This window comes from Schistocerca americana, chromosome 5 (assembly GCF_021461395.2).
Source record: "Schistocerca americana isolate TAMUIC-IGC-003095 chromosome 5, iqSchAmer2.1, whole genome shotgun sequence".
Lineage (NCBI taxonomy): Eukaryota > Metazoa > Arthropoda > Insecta > Orthoptera > Acrididae > Schistocerca > Schistocerca americana.
This window is the reverse complement of record NC_060123.1, coordinates 524,658,737-524,684,509: the sequence shown is the minus strand read 5'-3', so window position 1 is coordinate 524,684,509 and position 25,773 is coordinate 524,658,737. Positions and strand designations below refer to the sequence as shown.

Sequence of the window (25,773 nt, the reverse complement as noted above, 5' to 3'; positions counted from 1 at the left end):
GCTACGGTCGCAGGATCGAATCCTGCCTCGGGCATGGATGGGTGTGATGTCTTTAGGTTAGTTAGGTTTAAGTATTTCTAAATTCTAGGAGACTGATGGCTTCAGAAGTTAAGTCCCATAGTGCTCAGAGCAATAATTCGTCATTTAGAAAGAAAGAAAGTATAATGTTGCCGTGATTTCAAGCCAGTGAGTCATGTAGGAATTTGTAAAATGACGTCATGTACCTTCCATTTACCGGTATCACGCACATATATCCTTTGACAAGCCTCGTTTCACACCATTTCGTTACTAATAATCGTTGAAAAGTTCTCTACAGAGCGTCTAAATTTAAATAATTCCTTCCTGCCGCGAAGGATTAGCCGCGCGGTCTAGGGCGCTGCAGTCATGGACTGTGCGGCTGGTCACGGCGCAGGATCGAGTCCTCCCTCGGGCATGGGTGTGTGTGTTTGTCCTTTGGATAATTTAGGTTAAGTATTGTGTAAGCTTAGGGATTGATGACCTTACCAGTTAAGCCCCATAAGATTTCACACACGTTTGAACATTTGAATCCTTTCCTGTACGGGGTGGGCAGGCAGGATCAAATAAAATTAAAATAATATATAAATAATTTTCAACGGGTGCTTATTAAAGTAATATACAAAAAGCGTTGATGGTGATGTGAACAGTTCTGCTCTGTAAGAACTGTGATAGATGAGGCTCTCCTATAGTTACGAAATTTCTGAGGAAAGGTGTGGAAAGAATGTTTACGAAAAGGTTATATGAAAGGAAGTCTCTGTTGGGATATATCAATTGACAAGGTTTACAATATAAGTTACAGAAGAAGAGCGTTGATTGTAATCTTCTTTTGCAAGGCCACATATGGGCAAGTTGGATGGGTACGTCTCATGGCTTACCCTGAAGCTGGTTTACAGAAGGACGTGAAAGTGTGGAAATGAAAGGACGTGATATATGCTGCTACAGGCCCGATACCAAGCCAGAGCTGTTTTGTGATAATGGACAGATACACTGTGGTGTTGGAACTCGAAATTTACAGCAGACCGACGATGTATTTCCGTTGGTCAGACATAACATATGGACGGCAGTCGAGTATCGAAACTAAGGTGGAGAACTAGTTGTTCAAGGATATGGAGGAAGGTCGATGCCACATTTGCCTGATGATGCTCATGAGATATATTCCTCAACTATGTCCATTTACTGCTTTAAGGGTATTGTGGACCTACTTTGAATGGTTACTAGATGAGGATTTCTTAGTACTCATAGTTTAGGGGACTGGATGATTATAGATTACTACGTAACGGTTTTGGATATGGAATAGGCAGAAAGTTTCCTTTTCACACTATTAAAGGATAAGGGTCAGTGGCTACACCAGGAGGTGAAGAATGAAATAATAGTGAATCTCGCATTAAAGTGCTGCAAATAACATGGAATGAGACATAGTGAAGCAGGTACAACGTTGATCATTAGCCTTGGTGACGCCGTTTTTGATGAAATGTCAGTACATAAAGAAATTATCTCGCAGTGTGATGTCTCCACACATTGAGAATGAGGGCGCCATATGCGGTGCCGCCTCGGTTTCCAGGAAAAGCGCCCTCTGACGACCAGCAGAGATTCGAGATAACAGTTTTAGGGCTGCATTTCTTGTCACCCACCCATGGCATTAGGGATTTAGTCCTTCGAGCGAGTTGACCGTATGTACATCACATGCTCTAGTCCATCAAACCACCCATGTATGGTCGTGAATAATCACCCATCAGATCTAACATCGTTCATATGCTCCGCGGACAGGTGCACTGGCCACTCACAGTATATCGATGTCAGTTCTGTATGCCGCAGCCTTCACGGTACACCTAGGAAGTAGCGTATGTTCACGCAGTGTACACAACCACAGTCAGGAGTAATGGAAAAAGCTACATATTCCTGAATCTAAAGTGGAACACAGAATACTGTGTTAAATGAAGGCTACTTAGCACTTAAAGAGGAATCATTGTGTATCGACTATAGCTCTGAAGATGGACGATTCATAAATCCAAAACTTGTAATATTAAAGGAAAAAAGACTTTGCGATCACAGAAGGCTGAGTAAAAACTAGTAAGAACACCGGCGTCCTCAAACCCCTTTCAGGAGTGCTAGTAGATGAGCAAAACGACGCGCAGAGGCGCAGAGGCAGCAGCGTGCGTTAGAACGCTACGTTTTGGATTCTGGGAGACACGCTGAAATGGGACCCGACGGATTAACGACGATAATACGACGCATACTAAAAGAGATTGTGCTCAATAACTGGATAATATTGTTTCATCGAAAACATCATGACGCGTAAAAAGACGTGGACAAACCTCGTATTGTTCATAGTCTGGGTGTGATGGATGTGACGGAACTGCATACATAGTTACGTTTAAAGAATTTTAATGAAGTTGATGGTGTTTACATTTGTTAACTTGGAGCCCGGAGATGAAGTAACTGTAGGTTTGGAGAAGTATACCTGTTATTATGGTAATATTTGGGCCGGATTAAATGATTTTTGTGGCGCATATGAAAGAGAAGGCTGGTGGTAGTAGTATGTAACACGAAACGAAAGCTGCGTAACATGGTTCCTTTCTACCTTTGGTTGCATAGCTCTAGAAATGTACAGGGTGAGTTACTAACTATTACCACCAAGTATAGCTCCTAAAGTATGATAGAGCTGAAACGTTTGTGGAACAAATGTTGCATATAACAACGGGGGCCATAATATGACGTGTGTTTTTTGTTGCTGGATGTGTCGCGTCAGAGATATGAAGGTCAGCTTTGCTTTTTTAAATGGGATGCTATAGCTTGCTACTTATTTTCTGATAGCGGCTATCGAGGCGAATCCAACGATGTGTAACAGTAAGGTCTTTGAAGGTCAACGAAGGTCACACCAGTGGCATGAACGTCCATTTACAGAAGGTGTTCGAAGTGATGACCATTGGTATCAATACAGTGCTACAATCTTCTTATCATGGACTGAGTGGTATTCCTTATCATATCGGCACTTATCGAAGCACATGCTCTGACAATTCTCTCTCGCATATCTTCAGGTGTAGTTGGTACATCTTTATAAACAATGTCTTTCACGAATACCCATAAAAAATCCAGAGACGTCAAGTCTGGCAAACTAGCCGGCCACGACACATCTCCTCCGCATTCAATCCAACGATTTGTGAATTGTCTCTGCAACTCATTTCTAGCCATCAGCGAAAAATGTGCTGGACACCCATCGTGTTGATACCACATTCTGTTCCTTGTTTCTAGAGGTATTTCTTCCAATAATAGACCTAATGTTTCTTACAGGAATGTGGTGTAGTTCCTACCATGACGATTTCCTCGATGAAATAGGGCCTATAATTCTGTCCTCCAGAATACCACACCACACATTTACCGATCACGGTTTTTGGTGTGTAACTTGCCGCCGCCAACGTGGATATTCAGTTGCCCAGTAATGCATGTTACGCAAATTAACATTCCCACGGTTCGTGAATGTAGCCTCGTCAATAAATAAAATCAAATTAATGAATGAGTCATCCCTTTGAATCTGAAGTTGAGCCCATCCGCAGGATTCAATGTGACGCAAAGAATTCGCACCAGTTAATTCTTCGTGGAGACTGATATGCTAAGGATGATATTTACGGCGATGCAGAACACGAACAACACTACTCTGGTTCGTGCCAGATTCCCTTGCGATTTGACGTGAACTAACAAAAGGATCTCGAACCACAGTGGCAAGAATATGTTTCCGAAGCGTTAAAGATCCAGTTTTTCTCAGTTTGTCATACACATAATTAAATGCTCGACGTGTAGGGTGATTAAGTTGATGACATCTTTCAGCGTATGAGTCTCTAGCTCTCGCTGAATTTCGTTGGCATACTCCGGAAATGGAAGCATATCAGCTTGTTCTCGGAAGGAATACATCATTCAGATTCGCTTCATTCGACGATACTACTCTTACCGTTCCTATTAGTGTTGCATTGCGAAACTGTCGAATGGTGTTTACATGTTAATGGCACGTTAGATGGTTACGCCTATTCGGCGAATATTTACCATTTGTACGATGTACGAGACAGAATTGTCGGGGCACGTGTTTCGATAATTGCCGATGTGATAAGGAAAACCACTCAATCCATGATAAGAAGATTGCAGCACTGCATTCATAACAATGGTCATCACTTCGATCTCCTTCTGGAAACGGCTGCTCATGCCACCTTTTCGACCTTCGTTGACCTTCAGAGACCTTACTGTAACACATCATTGGATTCGTCTCGATAGCCGCTGTCAGAATATAAGTATGAAACTATAGCATCCCATTAAAAGAAAAAAAAAGTTGCCTCCATATATCTGGCCCGACCCCATCTAGCAACAAAAGACCAACGTCATATTATGGACCCCGTTGTCCCACGCAACACTTGTCCCACAAACTTGTCAGCTAATATCATACTTTCGGAGTTATTCTACGTGGCAATAGTCTGTGACTCACCCTCTGTACGAAATGTTACGGCAATTGCGTTACTTCTTCTGTCGGTAACGAGAGTAAAGAAAATTTGGGATTGAACCTAAGCTCAGATTGGAAAAAGAGATAGAAGGGGATCTGCAGTGTTGTTTGTAATTATCTTAAATGACTTATGAAAAACTGCGAAAATTCTCAGTTCGGACAAGTAGACGTGTATGTTAACTCAGCTCTTACAGAGTGGGAGCCTAATTCAGTGAATATAGCGTCAGTTCTCTATGTTATAATGAGATGACAATCTTAAAAATCTATGTGAGAATACACGAATAAATAATTTCAAAGTACGTTGATTAAATGCAAATATTGAACTTGAGGTGGTAACAGGCGATGCACTACATTACTTTGTCACTGAAGTAGTCATGGTGTTCACCCCGAACAGCAGTTTGGCGCAGCTGCAAGCCACACTCTGTCGTGTACAAACCTGCAAACTACAACCACGTTATGAAACCATCATCAGATATAAATTGAAGGCAGTACTAAATAGAGGATCATAAATTAAAACTCTGTCACCTTGTCTGAAACAAGTGATGCACCTCATGTTTGACACACAGACAATACCGTTTACAGTTCAGCGCTAATCTTCAGGCTTGTCTTAAATGTTTATCTCATGATGGCTGTGCTCAGAAACGTACACTACTGGCCGTTAAAATTGCTACACCACGAAGATAACGTGCTACAGACGCGAAATTTAGCCGACAGGAAGAAGATGCTGTGATATGCAAAAGATTAGCTTTTCAGAGCATTCACACAAGGTTGGCGCCGGTGGCGACACCAGCAACGTGCTCACATGAGGAAAGTTTCCAACCGATTCCTCATACACAAACAGCAGTTGACTTGCGTTGCCTGGCGAAACGTTGTCGTGATGCCTCGTGTAAGGAGGCGAAATGCGTACCATCACGTTTACGACATTGATGAAGGTCGGATTGTAGGCTATTGCGATTGCGGTTTATCGTATCGCAACATTGCTGTTCGCGTTGGTCGAGATCCAATGACTGTTAGGAGAACATGGAATCGGCGGCATCAAGAGGGTAATACAGAACGCCGTGTTGGATGCCAACGGCCTCGTATCACTAGCAGTCGAGATGACAGGCATCTTATCCGCATGGCCGTACCGGATCGTGCAGCCACGTCTCGATCCCTGAGTCAACAGATGGGGACGTTTGCAAGACAACAATCATCTGCAGGAACCGTTAGACGACGTTTGCAGCAGCATGGACTGACAGTTCAGAGACCATGGCTGCGGTTACCCTTGACGCTGCATCACAGATAGGAGTGCCTTCGATGGTGTACCCAACGACTAACCTGGGTGCACGAATGGCAAAACGTCATTTTTTCGGATGAATCCAGGTTCTATTTACAGCATCATGACGGTCGCATCCGTGTTTGGCGACATCGCAGTGAACGCACATTGGAAGCGTGTATGCGTCATTGCCATACTGGCGTATCAGCCGGCGTGATTGTATGGGGTTCCATTACACGTCTCGGTGACCTCTTGTTCGATTGACGGCACTTTGAGCAGTGGACGTTACATTTCAAATATGTTACGACCTGTGGCCCTACCCTTCATTCGATCCCTGCGAAACCCTACATTTCAGCAGGATAATGCACGATTGCATGTTGCAGGACCAGTACGGGCCTTTCTGGATACAGACAATGTTCGACTGCTGCCCTGGCCAGCACATTCTCCAGATCTCTCACCAATTGAAAACGTCCGGTCAATGGTGGCCGAGCAACGGGCTCGTCACAATACGCCAGTCACTGCTCTTGATGAACTGCGTTATGGTGTTGAAGCTGTATGGGCAGCTGTACCTGTACACGCCGTCCAAACTGTGACTCAATGCCCAAGTGTACCAAGGCCGTTATTACGGCCAGAGGTGGTTGTTGTGGGTACTGATTTCTCAGGATCTATGCACCCAAACTGCGTGAAAATGTAACCACATGTTAGTTCTAGTATAATATATTTGTCCAATGTATACTCGTTTATCATCTGCATTTCTTCTTGGTGTAGCATTTTCAATGGCCAGTAGTGTATTATGCAAGTAGAATAAAATAAATTAACTGTTCAATGAGGAGTGAAACTGGATCGCACTTGACGTGGTGGTGCGGTTGTGAGAGCGCGGCGCCGTTTGCAGACCCGCCGCAGATCCTGTCGGTGGGCCCGGACCGGCTGGTGACGGCGGCGCTGTTCTCGCCGGCGCGCTTCTCGTGCGACGCAGAGGGCAACCCGCCCCCGCAGCTGCGCTGGCTGCAGCGCGTGCCCGCCGGCCCGGCCATCGGGCCAGCAGCAGCCGGCGCGCCGGCCGCCGTGGCGGAGGTGCTGCGCGGCACCGCCGCCGACCTCGACATCGGCAACGTGACGTACGAGCTGCAGGGAGAGTACGTCTGCCAGGCCGTCAACACCATCGGCGGCTCCGCGCGCACCGCCACCAGCGAACCCGTCTCCCTGCAGGTCGTGGGTGAGTCTGCGTTTTCTCCTTCTTTATCGGCAGCTTCATTTCCCTTAAGGCTTTTCCATGGAGAGGAGGATAGGAACACCTGACGCAAGCTATACAGTAGGATGACGAAAGTCGTGAGATAGCGATGTGTGCACATACAGATGGCGGTAGTATCGCTTACACAGGTTATGAAAGGGCAATGCATTGCCGGAACAGCAGTTGTATTCAGGTGATAGATGTGAAAACGTTTCCGACGTGATTTTGCCGCACAACGGGAGTTAACAGACTTTGAACGTGGAATGAGAGTCGGAGCTAGGCGCACAGGACTTTCCAGTTCGGATATCATTATGGAATTCAATATCCCGAGATCCACAAAGAGTATGCCGAAAATACCATATTTCAGTCATTATCTCTCACCACGGACAACACATTGGCTGACGACCTGCATTTAAGGGGTCTTGCACTGATGTTTTTGTAAATCCATATCTTTGCCATTTTTTGTTCAGTCTCATTGAAATTTTTCACACCAATGTATAGTGATCTAGTATGATTTTTTTTAAATATCCGAATTTTTAATAACAACCTAATGCAGTGAGATAATTTTGAATCTTTTATTGCATTATTATTTTAACGTACACTTTTTATAATTTCGAGGCAAATTTGCCAATTTTTTTAATAGTATAATAATCTACACTAATAAGTGTACAATTAAGTGCAGTAACTTTTTTGTAAATTAATGCTATTATTTTCTGTGACATTTGGGATTCGAATATGTTTTACAAGCAAACTTTTCAATATATTATCAACCACAAAACTGTGTATAATATCTCGATTAAAATTTTGTTCCACTTAAATATTACTTCAAAGTAAAAGAATATGTGTGCCAAATTTCATTGCAATACTTCCAGTAGTTTCTGATATATGTGTTACTGAAAGCAGAAAATCTTAAGTTGCAGAAAAATCACTTTAAAGTTTGGACGAAATGTAAAAAAAAAAAAAAATCTATCATACCTTAGCTAAAACTGCCCATATTCATATTCCATTTCTTCCTCATCATCGTCTACAGCTCTTTTAGCTTCTCTGCTCCTTTACCTAGCAATTTTTTGTATGTCCTGGACTGAAGTCTCTACCTTAGCGATTCTTTACTTATCGATCATCTGCAGTATCTGCTCAGTGAAGACTCCAGGTGTAAAGCCCAACCTGCTGAGGATGTGAAGTCTTACCACATTCGCATCATTAAACACTGCTACAGGTTCCAAATCAGAAATCTTCACCACCAAATTGGAAACAAACACAGTCTTTGGACATCTTTTCCAAGTAAGAGCATTGAAACTTTCATTTGGCTTCTGTGTTTTCCCATGCAGACAATTTTCTAGCAGCTCTGGTGAAGCCAGTGCTCTAAAAGTTTAATGGTCATTGAAACCTCATAAGGAAGGTTATTTTTATGGGTATAAACTTCCCCACTTTCCCTACTTTTCAAAAATTTCCACCATTCATTAGAACAGAGGCCATGTTAAGGTGTAGTGTCTGTCAACAAGTAACGAAACCAAATGGCCCATACTGCTTTCCTCGCACTATCCAAGCTAGTGAGGTTACTTCTAACTGCAGCACCATAATAGACTTGTAGGCTGTCAATTCTCTTCTTTGTTAGTCTGTTTTTACCTCCAAGTGGCTTCCCATCCTCTAGTAGCTTGCGTTTATTGTCTGCAACAAGTCTTCCGAGTCGTCCACCCATCCTCTTTTGAATATGGCCTAACCACTCCAGTTTCTCAATAGTGCAATCTTTTCCATATGGCTGACTTTCAACTACGTTCTTAAAAGCACTAGAATCTCCATCTCCTAAATACTGTAGGTATCTTACTCCACACCCTTGCAAAGATCTAAGGAAAATGAATTTCATACCTGCAGCTTTCATCCCACCACTGGAGCCTGCACTATTTCTGCTACAAACAACTTTATGGGCTTCTTGCCATTCTGTTTCTTTACCTGCGTCAATATATTTTTGTGCAAGGAACACGCAGAACAATATTTAGACATTATCTCTAAGTCTAATACTTTTCCAGTGTCGACACTAATGATTGTTGAAACCCCATTGAGTGAAGTATGGCCCCTCTTCATCCAGGAACTGTCACAAGAAACTGCTATATCATTGGTATTAGTTACTTCACAATTATCTTGAATTGCCCCCAGCACTGCCATTTTCATGCTCTCTTCACTTACTTCAGCAACTGCATTGAGGAGAGCAGTATTCATTGCAGAAAATTTTAGTGGAGGACTAGACATGTTCATAATACCACATAAAAGGTTTGCACCATCTCTTCCAATCCCTATACATCTTAGTCCGTACGCAAATCTCATATTGGCTTCATGGATTCTATTACTGACCTTTGATGTCGTAAATGGTCTGTCAGCATCACAGTTTTGACACAAAATGTGCAGTGTGCTAACCAAACCTTCTCTCTTTCCATCATCAACCAAATCCACATTTCCTCCACAAACAGAGCACTTTCAGCTTTCCCAAGTGCTTCTGCCACCATTTCCAGATCCACAATTCTGAAACCTGTATTTCTGTCATGATTTGTTTCTTCTGACACAATCCCTGTCCCAAGTTTTATTTTAGATGTACTTGGAGACAAGCTAATGTTTGCATCTGCAGCCCCAACCCTAACCTCAATGTCAGTTTTTCGCTTTATATTGCAAATATGGGACTTACTATATTTTTAAAATACTTTACTAGGCCTAAGCATTGTAAAAGGGATCAACAGATTCAACCTTGCACAAAGAATGGTACAATAAATCAAGCATCACTTGAATCCCACTGAACAGCACAAAACTTGTTTGGAACACTTCTATACCACACTGATTGAAGCAGAAAATAGCTCCACAGCCTTCTTTACAACATTGCTGCTATGTAAACAAAAATTCACAGACTTCTAAAGCTACATTTTCTAGGTTCCCAGGACAAATTCTGCAATAAAATTTTTCCTCTATTTGTTACATTGAAAAGCGGGCTTGGCGCATTACACTGCTTAAGGTTTTAATTTTTTTATGCCATTTGTAGTTCGTATTTCAAGGAAAAAATTTGAGATAGTAATCTATATTTAGTATCAAGTAAGCAAATAAAAATAATTTGTAAATTTTTCACAATTTCTGCCACCGTCTCCCCTTAAGGACCGAGAGCGTAGAATTGACAGTTGTAACAGACAAGCAATAATGCGAGAAATAACCGCAGAAATCAATGAGCGCCGTACGATGAACGAGTCCGTTAGGACGGTGTGGCGAAATGGTGTTAATGTACTATGGCAGCAGATTGCCTTTGTTAAAAGCACGACATCACCTGTAGCGCTTCCACTGGGCTCGTGACCATATCAGTTGGATCATAGACTACTGGTAAACCGTGATCTGGTCGGATGAGTTCAGATTTCAGTTGGTAAGAATTGATGGTAAGATTGGAGTGCATCGCAGATCTTACGAAGCCACGGACGCAGGTCCTCCATAACGGTGTGGGCTGCGTTTACACACACTTAGCTGGGTCCTCTGATCCAACTGAACAGATCACTGACTGGAAATGCTTATGTTCGCCTACTTGGAGGCCGTTGCTGCCATTAGTTAGTGTTCCCAAACAACGATGTGGTGTCAGCGGGCGACTATTGTTTGTCACTGGTTTGAAGAACATTCTAGAAAGTTCCAGCGAATGATTTAGCCAACCACATAGACCGACACGAATCCCATTGATAATTTATCGGACATGATCGAAAGATCAGGACGTGCTCAACATCCTGCAGCAGCAGCACTTTGGCAATTGCGGCCGCCTGTCGGAACGTCATGGCTCAGTATTTCTGCATGCAAGTTACACCGACTTGTTGAATCCATGCCAAGATCGAACTGCTGCACTATGTCGGGAAAATGAAGGTCCGACAAGATATTATTAGTTATCCCACGACTTTTTTCACCTCAGTGTACTGCTGCTCGTCAAGTGAACGCCAGATATAGGGGAGAATGGGCGAATCTGCCGCACGTAGGAGAATTTTATTACTAATCAAAAGACTCTGTTCTTAAAATCACGAATTTATTCCTCATTTTTCTTACATGTGTTCATAATGCAGTACTTCGATAATATGTCTTTTATATAACCCGAATATGTCGCGAGAAAATGATGCATCAAGCCGAACAAAACAACGCTCTCATAAATGTTTGACATTATGTCATATTGAGATACAGGACGTAGGCGCTGGATAAAAATATGGAAACACCACAAGAAGTGAATGGTTGAAAATAAATGTAGATGCAACCCTAGCCTGTGAGCTGTTCGGTTGTATTTGAGCACGGACGCGATCTGTACAATATCCTCAATGCGTTACAAGTGTCGGGCATGGTCAGAACAGTGTTCTAGTAGACGGGAGGCCATTATATCGGGAGTAAGTGAATTTGAATGATGGAAATTGCTTGGTGCTTGCGTTGTGGGTGCTTCCGTGACCAAGGCAGCCGAACTATTTGGTGTTTCAAGACGCATTGTGTCGGAGACTGATACCGCATACAGGCAAAGCCTTAAAACATCATCCAATTAAGTCACAACGAAGACGAATGCGTGGGTCGAGTCACCGTCAGGGACAGTCGTTGAAGTACGTTGTGACGGAACATTCAGACCACGACAGCTGTAAGGGTCGCTGCAGAACTGAATGTCGCACTCGCTAACCCTGCCAGCACTTAAACAACACTACGTGACCATCATAAACAGCTAAATCCAGAGAAAATTCGAATTAGAGGTCCACTCATCAGTGAGGGAAATATTCGTAACGTGAAAACGCGGTGACAAATCTTCAAAACCGACTCTGCGGAAGATGAACGGCTCTGATAAGCCTTGTTTCACACTGTTTCCAACTTCTGGACGAATTTACGTTCCAAGAGTGAAACACGGCGAGGGTGGGTGATTATTTGTGCAGCTATATCGTCCTATCCCATAAGCGCCACGGCATTCTACAAGATGGCATTATTTCCGAGGTATATGTGACTATTTTGGCTGATCAGGTTGATCCCAAGGTTCAGTGTTGCTAATGATCTAGTGATATTGCGTTCCACGACGACAGGGCTACGGTTCACACCGCTCAATTTGTCCAGGACTTGTTTCGTGATCACAAACTGTCGCCTGCCCTGGCCACCATAGTCAACAGATCTCAGTATTATTGGGGAGAAGGGTGCTTCATTGTTATCGGCCTCCTTCGTCGTTACCTGAACTTCCCACTATTTTGCAGGGAGGGTGGTATAAAATTCCCTTGAAAACTATACAATACATATACGTATGAATTCTGAGACGACTGTAAGCTATCTTGAACGCCAAGTTTCCTACAAATATTAGGCTTCGTAATCTGTTGTATCTTTGGTGCTTCCATATTTTTGTACAATCACTGTATGTATGCAAGGCAACTATTATACTAATGTTTGGTATGTAGGTCTATTGTCGATTTCGTGTTTACAAACATTAACGCTTTAGTTCAAATTTAGATCGTCTTCAGACCTGGAATTATAAATGAGTGTGGGCTTTGGCAATTAAGTCTACTGTCGCTTCTGTGTTTACAACGACTAACGGTTTAGTTCAAATTTAGATCATTTTCAGAAATGGAATTATAAAGGAGTGTGGGCGGGATTTTCAGTCAGCACAGTTACAAAAATACAAAAATAATTATGGTCAATATATAAAATTTAAATATCTCGCAGATCGCACCCCGAACTTATTTTCGTCCCTCTTCCATATTGGTGTGCTTCTTTTGCGATTACTCTAAGAGAGGGCGTTATTTTTCTTGGTTGAAGAACACTCACAGCGTGCTCGGCCATAGTTCATTATATCTTCTGCCTTTGAATGTTCATACGTTAGTCATGTAAGGAGGCCGAGAGCAACGCATGCAGCTGATGGCTTGCTCTCCACTTGCAACGGATATCGTTTACACGTACATATATTTATCACATGTGTATGTCAGATTAGTTATGTAAGATGCTTTTTTGCTACTGTCTCTTTTAGTCCCTTTAATATATCAGAAAATGGGATAATTATGAACGATAATGCTAACTGCTGTAAAAACAAATGCGACAATAGTTTGCGATAAGAAATATTACCAGTGCAGTATGTTTAATTTTCTGATTTGGATACTTCCTTTTAGTATTTAATTTGTTTTATTTTTATAAGCGATTAAAATTAGACTTATCACGTATATAAAACATACAAAAAAGTATTAAGTCAAGTGTGTAACATATTTAATCAAAACGTCAAAAATCCAATTTCGATGTAAAAGAAGTCACACAAATAATTATGTGGCCTGTTCCATCCACCTCGTTGCGAATGGCTCCAGTACTTCTCCGTATTTTTCAAAATTCGTCGACACATTAACAAGCATTTCGTTTCAGATTAACATCCATATTATCTACTTATTGTCGTCACATAAGTTCGTCATGTCAACTTCTTATTGAGATGATGAAAACTTACCTTTCCTCTTATAATTATCAAAATTTGCTTTCTTTACCGACTTTCCCTGTTCACTGATCCTCCATTCCTTTCCTTTAATCTTTTATACGGCACAGGCGTCTAAATTGTGGACTGATACTTTTCCCTGTTTGTGTTTCTACATATTTTACTATATTTGGAAAGGTGTGAATATAATAAAAATAAACACATAATACAGTACTATTATATTACGCATCCAGCCATGGTGGTGCTATATTACCCAAGCATGCATTGGTTGATTAAATGTATTACAAAAAATAAGTAGCAAATGCTGTCCAATAGTTATTGTATCACTCAGTTTAAAAACGTATGGAAATTATTCCTGTTATACGTGCACCTAACGATGAATTGTCGAGTAGGCTTTACCTCTTAAAAAGTATACTAGAAATTGTAAACAAAGAGCGGATAACTGAAAACACTCTCTACCAAATAAAATCAGTGCCTTTTTCATGGCAAATTGTGTTTCTACATGAAAACTTAATCTGCCTTTAATTTTACGAAAACTGGTATTCCTTAAATCTCCGTTCATCCCGTACTAAAGTTCTCGGCTCTTGCGATACTTACTCCATTTGTGAATGGCAGTGCTAGTAGTGGTCACTATTCATCAGGTGGAACGTATTGTGAGATTTTCTGCAATGCAATCTAAGAAGTAATGAAAGGGTCAGTGAGAAAAATAACGGATAAAATTGAAAAGGCAACAGAAACTACTACTGGCAAGGAGAACGCCGCGCGGAGTGGCCGCCCGGTTAGAGGCGCCGTGCCACGGATTCCGCGGCCCCTCCCGCCGGAGGTTCGAGTTGTCCCTCGGGCATGGGTGTGTATGTTGCTTTCAGCATAAGTTCGTTTAAGTTAGTTTAAGTAGTGTATAAGTCTAGGGACCGATGAACTCAGCAGTTTGGTCCCTTAGGATTTCACACACATTTGAACATTTGACAAGAAGAACATATGGCAGTCGGGTTGTTGTAAGTTTTTGTATTAATAATAGTACGTTATATTCCGAACTCAAACAGCCACCCACCACTGCTATGATGAATGTTATCCAACTCCCAAAAATCCTCAAGAGAATCGAGTTTGAAGTTTCCCGAGCAAATTTAGTAACCTATAGTAAGGTCAATTTCTCGAGAGGGAGCTCTGTGGTAAAGTTGTCGCCGGATGATTGGAATCCGGGACGACGAAAATTTTTAAACGAAATTACATGTTCTACGAACATTTCCGAGAAGCGTAAAATACATAAAAATGGAGAAAAAGTCGCTAGCGCTCGAGACTGCTAATTGCTGGTTCGAGTCTTATTTCTGCTATTGTCTTTTCTCCGTTCTTTTTTCTGCTCAGTTAGAATAACTAAGTCATTTAAATAAAAATTCATCATATATTTAGTTATTAAGACATACATATTTGTCATTTTTTTGTAAAATACATGTATCATCTCCAATTAATTTTCACACCCAACCAGTTTTCATCGCAAATAAAATTTCTTAACCGCCGATCTTTTTAGAAGGTTCTTAATAAAGTGTTTAATTAAAAAAGATTACAATTTTTTGTCTTTATGTGCTTTCATTTTGATGGGATTGCTCGTAGAATAAGCTCCTATGTAGCCGGGTAATGAAACAGGACCACCCACAGAACAGGTGAGTATTCTACCTCAGAGCCACAGAGCACGTCGAAGCAAACAGACTTGCTGTGGGATATTAACGTTGGTCATAAAACTTAAAAGTCGATTTTATTGAGAAGTTTTGAGAACTGTATTTAAATGCTTTGAAGGACTGATATTAGACTCCACAACCTCGCAGTCCAGACATGTAAGAAAAATCTTATTACCATTTACTCTCCTAGCCAGATTTCATTTAAACTATAATTTTCTGATATTGAAGACTATGGACTTCGAACCTGTATCTATCTAGCAGCAAGATTACGTAGCAGAACAGAACCAAACGAAATTCCAGAAGTATAATGACAACTTCATTTTACTATGAATTTTACTAGTCAGCCATATATTGGTATTAATCGGTTTACTCTGTACCATAAAGTTATAAAAATACAAAACTGAAAGTTGTACGCTGAGAAATCTTCTTGTTAGTGACATTTGATTGAAATAAGACGCAACTACAGATAATTGTACCGTGTTGCGCTACAGTGCAATAAAGCATTTCATGGGTCGAACGACGAACGTCAATCATTTTCTAAATTCATATAATACTATGCCGATCGTTAGTTTAAATGGCAAATTTTCTGAGGCAACAAGCCATCTTGACACTAAAGACGAACGTCAGTTCTTCGGCACATTATTATTGTGGCCAAATAGATTCAGAAAATATTCAGTGTCGTTTATTATATGATGGACTCCTGCCCCTTATAATTTTCTCCAGTGCGAAGAATCTGGAGGGGTAACTTTGTACAAATCACAGCTAACAAGACAGGTAAAATTTCATCTCTTTCAGATACAAAAAGAGTCAGCCCAGTCATTGGAAGAAAAGATAATTTCGTGTCCTATAACTCATGTCTCTAGACAAAGTCTTACGAAGACTCGCATTATTTCATCGTACACCGAAATCATGTCTCCAGTACATCTAAGAATTTGAAGTCCCTTCTTTCGTGCCTGTAAAATATATTGCTGGTCCACCTGGAGCCAATACATTGATCGGCTACCTCTTTCTACATATATTACATCATCAGGTCGCATTCGATGGTATATTGATATACAGCGAGCTAGCATCAGTACAAATATGTAAAACATTCTCGTAATTCTTGCCGCGTCAGTTCGGAATAAATCTCGAGCTTTCGACGATTACCTCCATCTTCATCGTCAGCTGATGACGATAACGATAGACATAATCGTCGAAAGCTCGAGATTTCATCCAGAACTAACGCGGCAAGAATACCGAGAATGTTTTACATATAAGTGCCGTCGCGAAAAACTTCGTTCCAATCAGTACAAATATAAATCTAATAGTATGTATATATTTTACAACAGGTATTGTTTTGCTGAATATCCTAAAGATGTTCTCACAACAAAGGTATTCGCCTTTCATTTTACCAGAGAGAGATGTTATGAGCAATGGTGTCAGTGATCCTGAATTTGATAGAAATATTTTCAATATTTTATAATTTGTAGTTGGTAATTCCGTGCTCTATCTGTGCTCTCACACGATGAGTGGATGGTTATTTTTGACGCATAGGGAGCAGTCTCTTGCATTCTGTTTCATCTGACCGAAGTAAGTAATAGTCATGCACTACATTTCATGTTCAGCATTGGTGCAAATACTTTTAAGTGGTGACGCTGTACCTTATACGCCTTGCTACGACTAACGAATCATGTCGGTAAACTGCCGAATTCACTCTTGCGCATCTGCCACCAGTTGTGACACAGATACACATTAACGTAATAGTCCATTACACTGATCAGTGAAAGTGGTCATTTATGATTAATGTGACTGACTGACCTATGTGTAACATCTCTCACGAGGATGGAACGCCATATTATTCCAAACCGGTTCCAAAATTGCTGCATGCAAGACAGTTCTCCTTTTGTTGAGTGCAGGATGGGATAGTGCAATTTGTGTGCAATCTTTTGAACTGCTATTCCTGTATAATTCGAGAGCGTTTGCCGTGCTGTTCGAGCTTAGGGGAAAAACCATGAGGGCTGAGGCGTAATGGGAATTTGGATGGAGAAGTGTAGTTCGTGTAAAGCCACTGTGCTAGGGTTGCGTAGTGGTTAGAACATCTGCCTCGTTTCCAGTCCCACCCCTTGTACGAATTTTCATTCACGACTTCAGTCTGCATACATGTTTGAGACTGGGAAAGGTGAGTTAAACCTGATACTTTAATGCGTTTGTTTATTTATCACATAATAATCACCTACTTCTATTGAATGCCTCTTTCGCTATAGCAGTGCGAGTTTGTGCCTCCTGCTGCACCTCAAGTCTTCATTGACTGTATATTCGATGTCCTTACAAGGTCTCATTCATGCTCGATAATAGCAAACTGACCTCTCTTGATACTTGCAAGTCACCATCCTGTGCCACCTTGTTTTGCTCATGACATGTAATGACAGTATAAACTGAAGATTGTTTATTCCCTTGTCTCTGATGTTGAGATGGGGCCACACTGTATAGTTATATATATGGGAAACTCTCAGTGCTGCAGCTCACTTCACTGGCTGAATGAGAGCATGGTAAATTGGTTTGTTCCCTGTCGGAGAAGGGCACGCTAGAAATGCAGTGAGAGACTGAGTTGTCTTTTGTTGCGTGCGCAGGAGCGCCGCAGGTGCTGGGCGGTGACGAGGTGGTGGTGTCCCGCGGCGAGGACGCTCTGCTGACGCTGGTGGTGTGCGGAGACCCACGGCCAGACCGCGTCTCCTGGGAGTGGGGCAGCCAGCAGCTCAGGGAGGGCACCTCACTGGGCCGCTACGAGGCCGACCCTCTCGCCGACGTAAGTAGTCCATCTCTTCACCACTAACAATGATGGGACGATCCCGTACTTTCACTACATTTTGCTTGGCACCAAACTTCTGAAGGTAAACCAGCAACGATAAAATTTAACAGCTTAGGAACACATTTGAGACGCTGAGAAAGGTAAGGTTCTGAGGCCACCGTTGTCAGTTTTCAGACTGTAGCAAGTACGCATGCTCCTAACATCTGTTGATCATGGAGTGAAACAGCTTTATCAGTTCTGTACCCTTACACTGTACATGTGAACATTTGCGGAAAGCTACTTCTCCTATTTCTCTGATATTCACTTCCATACAGGCCAAAAACACAATATTTAATTTCTGTGGGAATGCTCTACAGCTTCACTGACACCCATTTTTTCATAAATCTGGAAGGTCTTAGAGGAATGGCCCAGCGTAACCTCATGGTCCATGGTTTCAACATTCCAGTCTGTAAAACTGAGACGGCCGCGGTGGCCGACCGGCTCTAGTCGCTTCAGTCTGAAACGGCGCGACCGCTACGGTCGCACGTTCGAATCCTGCCTCGGGCATGGATGAGTGTGATGTCCTTAGGTTAGTTAGGTTTAAGTAGTTCTACGATCTAGGGACAGATTACCTCAGATGTTAAGTCCCATACTGCTCAGAGCCGTTTGAACCATTTGTAGAACTAACATCGATGATTCTAGAATCCTTGAGATCATTACCGGCCTTACCGCCAAAACACAAGTAGATGTTCGTTGAAACAATGCACATTTTAAAAATTTTACAATGACGAAGTTTTCAACAGTTTTGCATGAACTGAATCGTGGGAGGACACCATTTTCTTCAAGTCACATCGAGGGAGACCACAATTTGTTATTTCCCCACAGTTTTTAGATGCCTTGCCAAATATATGGCCCAGGTAGGAGGATATCAACGTCTAAACAGAAATGCTTAACGAACTATAAGATCAAGCTTGAGAGACGTGACTTAACAGGACTACCACTACTACTGCGACATGCCTGAAGTGAAGAGACAGTTTTATCTGAATTTTTAGCATTGTGCAGCCCTGTCAGCAACTGTGATAAATGGACATGTAACACATTAGCTTTAGTTGCAAATAGAAACCAAATTTTACCCAGGTTTCAGCCAAAATAATTTGGCCTTCTTCAGAAGCGAGTGGCATACAGTAGTTCAGTGTCACTCGCTTCTGAACCGTAAGGTAGAGAATGTGCTCAATGAAAACGATGATACCTAGGATCTTGAAGTGTTGGGGTAGGTCGTAATTGTTTCTGTGTGTGTGTGTGTGTGTGTGTGTATGTGTGTGTGTGTGTGTGTGTGTGTGTGTGTGTGTATGTGTGGTACTTGTAGAATACGTTCTTTATATTCTGGTTCCAACTTCACACTAATTACGAAAAACACAACAGGGAAGAAGAATAGCCTATATATCAAAACTTCGTGGATTCGCATTAACAATAATAATAACTGTAAATATTAATTATAAACCACTTCAAAAATAGTTTTGCATCACCTCGTTTCCGAGAGATCTGGAATCTGCACACAAAATTGGAATAGAGGCCAACATAAAACATCTATTCCGCCGTTTTTACTGATCATGAAAACCGCACATTGCTTGTTGTGCCACCATACAGCGAGATCTTCAGAGGTGGTGGTCCAGATTGCGGTACACGCCGGTACCTCTGATACCCAGTAGCACATCCTCTTGGATTGATGCATGCCTGTATTCGTCGTGGCATACTATCCACAAGTTCATGAAGGCACTGTTGGTCCAGACTGTTCCACTCCTCGACGGCGATTCGTCGTAGATCCATGTGTGGATGGTGGGTCACGTCGTCCATAAAAAGCCCTTTTCAATCTATCCCAGGCATGTTCGATAGGGTTCGTGTCTGTAGGACATGGTGGCCACTCTAGTCGCGCGATGTCTTTATCCTGAAGGAAGTCATTCACAAGACGTGCATGATGGGAGGCGCGAATTGAAATGCCATGAAGGCTAATGCCTCACCAATATGCTGCCGATATGGTTGCACTGTCGGTCGGAGGATGGCATTCACTTATCGTACAGCCATTACGGCATCTTCCATGACCAAAAAGTGGCGTATGTCGGCCGCACATAACACCACCCCAAAACAGCAAGGAACCTCTGCCTTGCTCCACTCGCAGGACAGTGTGTCTAAGGCGTTCAGCATGACCAAGTTTCCTCCAAACACGTTTCTGACGATTGCCTGGTTGGAGACATACGCGACACTCAGCGGAAGAAGAGAACGTGATGTCAGTCCTGAGTGGTCCATTCGGCATCTCGTTGGGCCCATCTGTACCGCGCTGCATGGTGTCGTGGTTGCAAAGACGGACCTCGACGTGGACGTCGGTAGTGAAGTTGCGCATCATGCAGCCTATTGTGCACAGTTTGAGTCGTAACACGACGTCCTGTGGCTGCACGAAAAGTATTATTCAACGTGGTGACGTTACTGTCAGGATTCCTCCAAGTTGTAATTCGTAGGAAGCGGTCATTCACTGCAGTAGTAGCCCTTTGTCGAGCTGAGCGAGGGATGACATCGACAGTTCCTGTCTCTCTGTATCTCCTCCATGTGCGAACAATATCGCTTTGGATTACCCCGAGACGCCTGGACACTTCCTGGCACAAAGTAACAATGCGGACACGATCGAACCGCGGTATTGACCGTGTAGGCATGGTTGAACTACAGACAACATGAGCTGTCTACCTCATTCATGGAGGAACGACTGGAACTGATCGGCTGTTGGACCCCCTCCGTCTACCAGGCGCTGCGCCTGCGTGGTTGTTTACATCTTTGGGCGGGTTGGTGACATCTCTGATCAGTTAAAGGGACTGTGTCTGTGATACAATATCCACAGTCAACGTCTATCTTGAAGAGTTCTGGGATCCGGGCAAATTCAAAACATTTTCTTTTTATGTGTGTAGTTTCACAACATAAAGTGGGTTAATTATCTTCTTTATAGGAAGCATAAGATTCTGAGACTTGGGTAAAAAAGCCATTAACTTCTTAAGAAAGTGTTATTTATTAATAGATGACTACTTTCTGAAGGCTTGTCCATTATCAAACCATGCTGAGGAACGAAATACAGTGGGCGTTACTGTACATAGCAATAAAGGCTTAACAAATTTCCAAACCTGTTCGAAGGTAGATAACTTACTGCGTCCATAAGTCTTGCATTACAATAAGAAGTGCATGTAAGTAACTGACCACATATTATATAAACGTGGCAATATAGTACTATGTAGCTTAAACATCACTTTATGGGAAAACGTAAACTATTACTAATGGGTACCTGCAGCTACAGTATGAGCTAGGACAGTGGCCTATAGGAGCAGCGTGAGTCAATGGATTGGGACTTTTTTATTGTGATATAAATGTATGTTACAGAAATAATTTATAAAATAATAACTTAACATCTTGTGAACAGTCTATATTAATAAAAGATTATAAAGTATAATCATAAAATTTCATCGGGTAGCATGAAGCCACACACTGCGTGCTATAAAACTAACACAAACGGAAACAAGGAAAGGACGTGTGGAAAATCTACAATACAATTAAATTAAAACAAAATATAGTCTTTTTTTTTTTTTTTTTTTTTTTTTTTTTTTTTTTTTTTTAAAAGAGAAGGGCGCTATAGCTGGAAGTCCTTTATTTATAGGATCGCCGATTTTGCAGGAATTTAGTTTCATCTTCAGATGCAGTCTGTAGAATTTGAGTTAGGAAGTCTTATGAAAGGCAAGAACACATAGCGAAAATGAAAAGTATATACTGGACGAACATACAAAATCCCGTCTGAAGCCTGCGATCATTTTATTGTTATAAATTGGCCACCAATGCTGTACAATCGCAATAAAGTCATGAGATGTTCAATTGACTCTTTTATTAGAACATGTTATGCGTTTCTGGGTTACACCCATCTTCAGACATCACAAACTTCTACTCCTTCCTAAACAACCAGGCGTACAGCCTTGACAACTCAAAGAAAGTGTCGAATAACATATGACTGCGACACAAGCAGTCCTGAAGCAGAGCAGTACCATCCGTCACACTTTAATTAATAGACTTGTCCTATGTCGGTCAATACTAGTTAACTATAGATAATGACTGAGGTTTTAAATAAGTGAGCCAAGTAAGGTGCTCGCTATTAGGCATGTTCGGTGGGGATACTTTACACGATGACCATATGTGCTTAAAGTCGTAAAGTTTGTCCTTGAACTTTATATACCCAACCAAGTAAACTTCCTACCATATAATATTATTTAGTTATAGTTAATACACATATGGACTTCATCACATAAAGCTTACTTTGCTTACAATTACTGTTATCAGCTCCCAATACATGATATACAGACAACCAATGATATACAGCCTTGACTCTCCGTAAGCGCACGCACACAAGTTGCTATGTGCTCAGTGCAGTTCCGCGTGTAACGGTCAGTGCTAATGTAGTTGCCTCTGCCAACCGACCGCGTGGTGAAGAGATGCCGGGGTTGTCCTTCACCTAAGTAGTATTAATTCGACATGGTACCACGGTACTATAGGTTTTCATGTTAATGCGGACTGTGCCTTACTCTGGCATGTTATAGTAATTTTATGCTTCTGAAGAAGGCTAGATTAATGTAGCCGAAACCTGGTAAAGACCAGAAAATTTGTGCAACTGAGGATGATTGTTCAAAATATTAGTCTATCACAGTTGCTGACGGGGCTGCAGTATGCTAAAAATTCTTAGAATTGTGCGGAAATGTTTTGTTGTGAAACCAAACTGTCTGCACTTGTTGCAGTTTCATTCTGACTTTCGCAAAGACCGCGCAAGGTAGCCGCGTGGTCTTAAGCGTGCCGTGCGGCTCTCCCCGTAGGAGGTTCGAGTCCTCCCTCGAGTATGGGTGTGTGTGTTGTCCATAGCGTAAGTTAGTTTAAGTTAGATTAAACAGTGTCTAGGCTTAGGGACCGATGGCCTTAGCAGTTTGGTCCCTTAAGACCATACCACAAATTTCCATTTTACTTTTGCAAAGGCTTGCTGTGGCTACGGGAGGAACATTACTTGGTTTGTCTTTACAGTGACAAAGCTATGTTCCATGTGACTGGGAAGATGAATCTTCATAACGTGAGAAACTAGGGCGAAGAACAATCACAGAAGATTGTCAAACGCATTTGTGATTCTCTAAAAGTTATTTTCGGTTGCGGAATGTCCTCATCATAGGTTTACGGATTATTTTTCTTTGCCACTTAATTTAGGAAAACAGTAAGGCAAGATCATTGACGTCGTCATTGACATCGACCGTGATGCGTTGTGACGTATGTGGCAAGAGTTTACCGTATTGACGTTTGCTATGTCACTAACAGTACCCGTAGTGAGCACTTGTAATGTGAGTTGAAAACTTGGAGAGATATTATCTTCATTGATATGTGTCTGCTTGCTTTACACTTGCCTTTACGCGCAGTCGCCTTCTTAAAACCCTGGACGTAGTTGTGAACTACCCTTTGTATTATCAAAAGCCACCTACCTACTGGCGTCCCTCACAGCTCTGCTGCAGAGTGACTGAACCTTCCGCCTTGTTGCTGTGTGCTGCAGGACGTGCGAGAAGACTGCTACGAGGCGCGTCTTCGCGTCCGAGAGGTGTCGCCCGCCGACCAACGCCAGTACTACCTCACGGCCGAGAACGATCGCGGCAAGGGCCGCCACGCGCTCCACCTGGTCGTCAGGGGTAAGTAACGTCACATACACCACTCCATTAGAACATACGGGATGCAACGGGTATAAGTGCAGATATGACTGAGGACGGTCAAATTAACAGCATGACATCAGTATTTACGTCATTTTCAAACTAAAAACTACATTTGTTATAAGTCGTACGTCTTTAGGCTGGGTAGTACCTCCAAATATACAGGGTGAAGTGAAATTCGCGCACTCGGGCTTCGCTGCGTGACTCCTCACATGCCAGTGATAAAAAATTGTCTACCACAAAATTTCGTCCGGCGAGTACATACGGCAGAAAAAGGACGTTAAAGAGTGGCAATCTAGCAACACTGTAACCACATGTATAGTAACTAGTTCTGTCAACCTATTGTACTTGCGCAGTAGCGTTGTTGCAGTGGATACAGTTTTCGGTTAGCATGCAGGAGGTCAAGGATTCGATCCTGTGTTCAAGCAGCTGTTTTTTATTTGGTAAATGTAGTCCAAATGGTACGGTATCTGACACCTTAATCGCCAACAGCGATTGCTGTGGGTCCTCTGGAAAACATTTGGGTGTACTAAATATTAAAAAACTAAAAACCCGCCTCGATTGCGAAAAAGCACCTAGTGTAAAGTGTTAACCCAGGTTTCGGCGTAGATGACTACACCTTCTTCAGAACAACAATATAACCCACAAGTACCTAAGAAGACCTTTGTCAATGATTAAAGACACCATAACTATACATTTATAAACGAAAAAGAATCATTGACAAAGGTCTTCTTAGGCGCTTGTCGGTTTTATTGTTGTTCTGAAGAAGGTGTAGTTTTCTACGCCGAAACCTGGGTTAACATCACCAGGTACTTTTTTCGCAATCGAGGCGGGTTTTTAGTTTTTTAGTATATTAACCAACGATTGCTGACGCGCTGTGATGTTGAAGGTTCTTAAATTTGCATATACAAACGACAATCGCAGAGATGGAACTTTGGTCAACTTTGAAAGATGACCTTTCCACGTCATGGGCTCGAATGTATTCGCATCACTTCCCCTACTGGAAGTGAAACCTATTTTCTTTGTACCCTCCTCTAATGATCACATAGATTAGTACCAACTATTATTCTTGTCTCGTTCAGATCCATTACATTTCCTTAGGGTCTCACGTTACCGTTAGACTAGCAACGTGCTTTGCAAACAATGCCCAAACTCAGTTACTATTTGTGTGTGTTATTATAATGGTCCAATTAATTATTTCAACTCTCTATTTCTCATTTGCCCAAACCACGTATTTGTTGCGTTTATCGTAACAAAATGTTATGAATTTAGGCCATATTTGACATAAGAAGCGGTGTATATTCCTGCATGGTAAACCAGAACTCTATCCACTACGCCAACAGTGGAGCAGGATTCCAGATTCCTCTTAGATGTACTTACTATACGTGTTGTTACGGTGTTGCCAAATTGCCACTCTTTAACGTCCTTTATCTGCCAGATATACTCGCCAGATGAAATTTTGGGGCCGGCCGGAGTGGCCGAGCGGTTAAAGTCGCTACAGTCTGGAACCGCACGACCGCTACGGTCGCAGGTTCGAATCCTGCCTCGGGCATGGATGTGTGTGATGTCCTTAGGTTAGTTAGGTTTAAGTAGTTCTAAGTTCTAGGGGACTGATGACCACAGCTGTTAAGTCCCATAGTGCTCAGAGCCATTTTAAGGCGTTCATTTGATTTCCTTCTATACGTGTGCGAATGGTATGTACGACAATAATGCAGTTTTACGAAGGGTAAATAGAGTCGGAGCGTCAGAAAGTGCAGTAATTAAGTTCCACGACAGCTCACGTTCGGAAAGGAGTGTCACAGGCAGCGCTTCCGAAGTAGTGAACCTCGTGGAAGTATTCATGGAGACCGGCACATCGCAAGTCGACAACCGACAGTGAGTATTGTGTGTGTGTGTGTGTGTGTGTGTGTGTGTGTGTGTGTGTGTGTGTGTGTGTTTGTGCAATGATTGAAACTCTTGGATATTCAAATGTGTGCTCAAGATAGGTTGCACAAATGCTCACAATATACCACGCAGTCACTGCAGTTACCTGGAGTAGCACAACCACCAATCACTGAATACGAGAAGTTTAAGGCCGCGGTCGTCACCTGCGGATATCATGATGGCATTCTTCTGAGATAGTGAAATACTCGAGGATATACTTGCAAAATGACCAATCAA

The 25,773-nt window shown here is 42.2% G+C and overlaps 1 protein-coding gene across 1 annotated transcript in view; it reads left to right on the top strand.

Annotated features, from left to right (window-relative positions):
- The window catches only part of LOC124616483 (irregular chiasm C-roughest protein), a 337,995-nt gene that overhangs the window by 286,555 nt on the left and 25,667 nt on the right, over positions 1–25,773 (top strand). Inside the window, exons 8-10 of the mRNA XM_047144794.1 lie at positions 6,652–6,975; positions 17,700–17,875; positions 23,463–23,595. Of these exons, the coding sequence (XP_047000750.1) occupies positions 6,652–6,975; positions 17,700–17,875; positions 23,463–23,595 (633 nt within the window). The remainder of the gene's footprint in view (positions 1–6,651; positions 6,976–17,699; positions 17,876–23,462; positions 23,596–25,773) is intronic.